Here is a 6,393-nt window from a genome sequence, read left to right as displayed (position 1 = left end):
TTTTCTTGAAAATCCCCTGTAGATATAACCTAATTAGAAAGTGGTCGGATCTTAAGTCACAAAATAAGTACCTAAGGTTGGAGACACAATCGCCATTGACTCGCAAATAAATTCCCAAACCGATACATTCGTATTTGTTGCAAATATTGCATTTTTACAAAAATAGGGCATAGGGGAGGTACCCGCCCGATCCGAAAGAAGTCAAAAAATATGTAGCCTATTTTTATCGGGGACCAACCCTGTACATTCGCTGAAAGTTTCAGGAAAATCGATTTAGTAGTTTCGTAGATATAACATATTTAAAAAAGTGGGCGTTGTCTTTAATGGCCCAACTAAGCACGTAAGGTCGGAGACACAATCGCCATTGACTTGGAAATTAATTTTTAAGGCGATACATTTGTAATTGTTGCAAATATTGCATTTTTACAAAAATAGGGCATAGGGGAGGTACCCCGCCCGATCTGAAATTCAACCAACAATGTAGCCTATTTCAACCGGGGGCCATCACTCTACGTTCCCTGAAAATTTCAGGAAATTCTATTGAGTAGTTCCGTAGATATAACATATTTATAAAAGTGGGCGTGGCCAATTTTTCTTTGCATAAAAACCTAAACTGGACTTTGACTAACATTTCCACAAAAAATTATCCAAATCGCTCTAGCCGTTTTCAACTGATTCAATTACCAACAAACGACAATTGAGTTTTATATATAAAGATATTTACTTAGCATAGTACTGAAGGTCAAAGTAATTTCCAAACTTTTAGAGCTTGTCCTGCAAAACTCACTGTTCAGAATTAGCAAACTATTATTTGGAGGTGTCGAACGTCCTTTAACTTAAATTCTCAAATTTTGATAATGATCGTTCAATCCGAACAGAAGTTATAAACAAATATTGACTTAGCATAGTACTGAAGTTCAAAAAAATTTCCACACTTTGTCCCAATTTACATTAGGCGAGTTTACTTGCGGCAATTGTCAGTTTGTTGGTGAGAGAGGGTGTTGAGAGGCAAAGGGTTACCATATGCCTCACCTCTCTCTCCATCAAACTGACAATTGCCGCAAGTAAACTCGCCTAATGTAAATTGGGACTTAGAGAGCTTCTCCTGCAAAACTCACTTTTTAGACTGATTTCTAGAATAAATTTTGGGATAATAAAATTACAATCCTTTTTCTATTGTATGATGTACATTTATTTTTATCCTTACAAAAAAATCTCAAGAAGTTTCCAATTCCGCTCACGCGTATATTGTTAAAAAAAAAACACCAAACCAAAAATATAAATTTATAATTAGAAATATAAGTATTCGTTTGATTTGTTATCAGGTATACATATGTAGTTATTAATTAATTTCAACTAATGGTCAATCACCCAAAGTTAGTGTGATGAATATCTCTCTTTGTAAGATTCAGATTCACTTCCCTCTGAGTTGAGTTTACAAGTGAATCGTCATAAAGGCAACAAATGTGCCACAAAGTAAAGACCTCATCACAAACCTAACTTTGTCCAAAAGGATGTTACTTTTTGGTGGGAATTAACTTGGCAGGGAATCTGCTGTGTCCAAGCGAGTAGTGTTGTAATAATGTGTACATAAAAAAGACAGATTCATTCATTCATAGCACCACAAAACTTAAAATTCGAATATCTTGCGAACTTGCAGAGTTATTATAAATCCGTTGGGACATAAACGAAGTAATCTGTCTTATAACTTTTAGATGTTGGAAAGTGATGACAACGCTACCCATCTAAAATGCTTGGACACTTTACCGTGCTCATCCGCCTCCGGGAATGTTACAATCCATTGAATTTGTTACCCGACCTATGCGACGATTAGGACGTAGACCGCCATTTCCGCCAGAACTACCTCCACCTCCTCCGCCACCGCCATATCCATTACCCGAACCCCAACCACTGCCACCACCTCGTCGATTTCCGTTGCCACGGTTCTCAACGTTGAATGGAGCTACCAGAGTTCGGAAACTAGAAGAAACAGACAATCAATACTTAATGTATGCTCCATAATACATTTATATTTTCTTATACTTACAAATGCACGACTATTAGCCATAGACCCGTGAAAATTTCCAATATACGGGCCATGTCCCAAGGTCGCTTTTCCAAAACTCGACCATCTGTAAGTAAAATTCGTCATATTAGGTCGTGGAAAACATATTCTTTTTCGTATTATTTATTTACTTCGATCAATGTACACCATTTTTGGATGGTGACACACAAAACAGGACAAAACTTAATGCTTTTTGTAGGGGTATTTTCCTTCCACTGAGAAACAAGTAGAATGACGTTGTTTTTTTTAATATTCGTGAAATGACGTGTTGCATGGTACAATAACAAAGGTAGATGCCTCAGCCATGGTACAATTACTTAGGTAGATGCCTCAGCCCAGCTGATCGAATCTAAAACGTCAAAAAACTAGGAATTCGCTATGAAAAATCAAAACAAACAACCATATGATTCGGTAAGTAAGAGATAGCATGTGTTCACTTCACTAACAAACCATGGTACAATTACTTAGGTAGAAACATCGGCGAATTGCTACAACAAAGCAACTTTTTTGTAATGTAAACTGTCAAAATTTTCGCCAAATGGTTTCTTGTTGTCTCTTTTTATTGCTTGTGTTTGTACAGTGAAGTGAACACATGCTATCTCCTACTTACCGAATCATATGGTTTTTTGTTTTTATTTTTAATAGCGAATTCCTAGATTTTTGACGTTTTAGATTCGATCAGCTGGGCTGAGGCATCTACCTAAGTTATTGTACCATGCTAACAAACACAAGTGATAAAAAGAGACAACAAGAAACAATTCGGCGAAAATTTTGACAGTTTACATTACAAAAAAAGTTGCTTTGTTCGATGCCAAAGATGCTATTCAAGAATGGGTGCAAGTGAAATGGAATGTAATTTTTTCAGCATCTTCACTCATTCTTTTTACAAGAGTGTGACCCCCAAAAGATGCAATTCATTTTCAGATCCTAAGCATGTCATCTTTACTAACTCGATGGAATGGCATCTTCACCAATTCTTTGGCATGGCATCTATACCAATCCTTTGGCAAGACATCTTAACCAAACTTTGAATAAACAATTTTAAATTTTTGATGGATTATTGTAATAATGCGTTTGTTAATACTTACCTAATGACATTTTGTTGAAAAAATTGTGTGAATTGCTTAATTTTTGGAAAACATTTTTGACATTTCATAGTACTGGTTTTTGTTGTAGTTGTTGGCCGATGCATCTACCTTGGTAAATATGTCTTGCCCTAAACACATCCAACGTTTAAGTAAAGTTGGACGTTATTTCTGATAGAAAATAAAGAAAAATTCAACCTACGTTGCCTTGCTCTTTTATTCTTCTCTCAGAAATGACGTCCAACTTTGCTGAAACGTTGGATGTGTTTAGGTCTTAATAATAGTATGTTTGCATATAATCCACTAAATTTCAACTGTTAAACGGCGTTTGCACTGGAGCTTTTTGCCGGGTTAACCTTCTTTATGAGAATTTATTTGACGTTTACTCTGCTAAATTTTCTCCGAAATATGTTTAGCAAGAATGAACAACGGCAACAGGTAGCAACAAATTTCACAAAAATATTGCTGGCTATGCTGATGCTATTTGATATTAAGTGTGTACCATGGCAGAACTACCAGGTAGTGGCATCGTAAAATTTTGAATATGTTATGTCAAAACTTTCTTTATGTTGTTGGGGAAATTACAACAAAAATAATTTTTTTATAAAGGGATTTGACTTTTCATATTCGATCAGCTGGTGTGATACCACTACCTGGTAGTTCTGCCATGGTGTGTACGATAACTTTCCCAGCAATAATTACTCAGTCAGTTCCAGCAACCTCTCTCAGTGAATTTTACTCTCTCAAGCAAGAAAAATTGCAGAAAGTTATCGAACAGCATTTTGCAAAAACTTGCAAGAAAGTCAACTGTTTTCGAAAATGTATGAAATTTGTTTTTGTTTCTTTTGATATTTTAAACCAATCGTAACAAAAACATAAATTTTAAAATTGCAGTTTACTTATTTAATGCTTTAATCCTATCCACAACGCTTTAGAATCTAAAAAAAATGAGCAATTGTGAAATTTGCAAGTTCTCAGTCACAAAACTCTCCAAAAATCTCTCCAAACTTTCTCTCTTTTGCTGGATAATTTTGTTATCGAACAGCATTCAGTAAAAATTTGTACGAATTTGTACAAATTATTGGGTTATCGTACACACCTATTGTTGTTATAATAAAAAAGTATCGCACACGCATACTCATATTTTGCAGCACACATGATCAACAAATATCAGAAAACAGAATAAGCAACAAAGTTTCAACTAGGGATACGCAAGTCGATTCTCAAGTAATCGATTCCTCGATTCTATGATTTGAAGAATCGAAAAATCGGAATCGAGTTTTGACTTCATAGAGAATCGAAAGATCGATTCTCTATTATGTCCCAATTTACATTAGGCGAGTTTACTTGCGGCAATTGTCAGTTTGTAGGTGAGAGAGGGGGCTGAGAGGCAAAGGGTTACCATATGCCTCACCTCTCTCTCCATCAAACTGAAAATTGCCGCAAGTAAACTCGCCCAATGTAAATTGGGACTATGATTCTTCGATTCTTGCAGTGGGAATCGATTGATCAACTCTGCTTTGACTTGTTGATTTACCACGAAAATGAAATATACAGATTACATTGGTAAGAGCAAGACAACAATATTATATAATTTGTTGTACTGATGAACAAAGTTAATCTAACGGTACGGCAGTGTTAAACGTTCACATTTTCAACTAAGGAGTCATCTCGATCGAACGATTCTTTTATCCAAGTTAGTTCTAAGTAAGAATCAAAGGATCGAAAGATCGATTTTTGATTCCTACGTAAGAATCGTAAAATCGATTTTTGAGTTCTAAGTAAGAATCAAAAGATCGAAGGATCGATTCTTGAGTTCTAAGTAAGAATCAAAAGATCGAAAGATCGATTTTTGTTTGGTAATACGTATCCCTAGTTTCAACGGCTTATGCTAAGTTTACATTTACGAAATCCACTCGATTTCAACTGTCAATTCCATAGCTCAAACGTCAAATGAAATCTCATCTGGATTTCATTTGACGTTTAACATATGGATTTGAACCAAATGTAAACCAAGCATTAGCCATGTTTTCAGCAAACAATTGTTTTAGAGATCAGTAGTGGGATTCTGTAACTAATTTTTGCTGTTACCGACAAAAATCGGTAAAATTAAATCGCAAAATTATGACTAAAAACATAAAGAAAAATTGGCATCAGTGTTTGTGTCGGTAGAGGCTAGCGACTAATTTTTATTCATCGTTAACTTACCGAAAAATTTCGTTAATTATCGAAATTATAAGCATTTTAATTTTACCGACAATTATCGATAACAGCAAAAATGAGTTACAGAATCCCACTACAGGGGCTCAATTCTTTTTCTATGAAAATGTGAAATGAAAACTTTTATAAAGGAGAAAACTGTCAAATGAAAAAAATTATAAAGGATATATTTTTCATTTAAAATTTTCATAGAACAAGAATCCAGCCCTAGGGATACCACTTTTTACTCGAAAAGCGTTCCTTTACTTCTGATTATATGGGAACAGTTTACAACTTTTACTACTTTTGCCGGTAAAACCGGCATACCAATAATAATTAATTCCACTTTTTCGTTCAAAGGAAATGTGAATTTTTGGTGAAGCCGTTTAAAATATATTTTTTATTTTTAAACAATAATAATTAGTATTCTTTAGGTTCTACCATATGATGGGGGCATTTTGACAATAAAGCTTTGTTCCCACAGTTTATACAGTTGGCCATTCAGAGTTCTGTTAACAACATTTGACAACAAACATAATAGATTGTTCATTATTGTGATTTGATTTCCTTTGTATTTTATGTCACAATAATGTATTTGACAGCAAACTAAATAGTCAGGGCTAACTAGTTTGGGCTGAATGGCCAACTGTATAAACTGTGTTTGTTCCTTTACTTTTTTAATGGTGTGGGTGGTAAAAGAGAAAAGTGTCAAAATTGCTCTCTCATGAACATTTTTACCAGAAAAGTAAAGGAACGGAAAAATGGTAGATCTGGCAGCAATGTCAAAAAAAAACATAAAAAATCAATTTTCGTCTTTTATTTCACAGTTTTTAATTTAGTTTTGTCAGCGTTCGACTTTTTCTTTTGTTTTTCGTCCATTTTCTTTTTCATTGTGAAATAATCGTCAAACAAAAGTCGAAAAATCAGTTCTGACTTTTTTTACCTGCAGAAATTTTGCTGGTAGCCTGTGGTAGAAGAGAAAGCCATTTTCGCTCTCTCTCCACTCTCACTCTCTTAAAAAATACTTCCAGTTTTGCCACCCTT

The 6,393-nt window shown here is 34.6% G+C and overlaps 1 protein-coding gene across 1 annotated transcript; it reads right to left on the bottom strand.

The window, feature by feature from the left end:
• Nucleotides 1-1,168: 1,168 nt before the first annotated feature.
• Nucleotides 1,169-2,466, bottom strand: LOC141397055 (glycine-rich selenoprotein-like). The gene is made up of 3 exons (XM_073972904.1): nt 2,197-2,466; nt 2,048-2,132; nt 1,169-1,980 (listed from the first exon to the last, which is right to left on the bottom strand). The coding sequence occupies exons 1-3, from the start codon at nt 2,213-2,215 to the stop codon at nt 1,773-1,775; spliced, it is 312 nt and encodes a 103-aa protein (XP_073829005.1). The 5' UTR covers nt 2,216-2,466; the 3' UTR covers nt 1,169-1,772.
• Between the last annotated feature and the right edge of the window lie 3,927 nt (nt 2,467-6,393).

Source organism: Musca autumnalis, unplaced genomic scaffold (genome assembly GCF_047663935.1).
Source record: "Musca autumnalis isolate F117 unplaced genomic scaffold, ASM4766393v1 scaffold_3, whole genome shotgun sequence".
Classification (NCBI taxonomy): Eukaryota; Metazoa; Arthropoda; class Insecta; order Diptera; family Muscidae; genus Musca; species Musca autumnalis.
The sequence above is the reverse complement of the archived record's forward strand: the minus strand, read 5'-3'. Positions and strand labels throughout refer to the sequence as shown.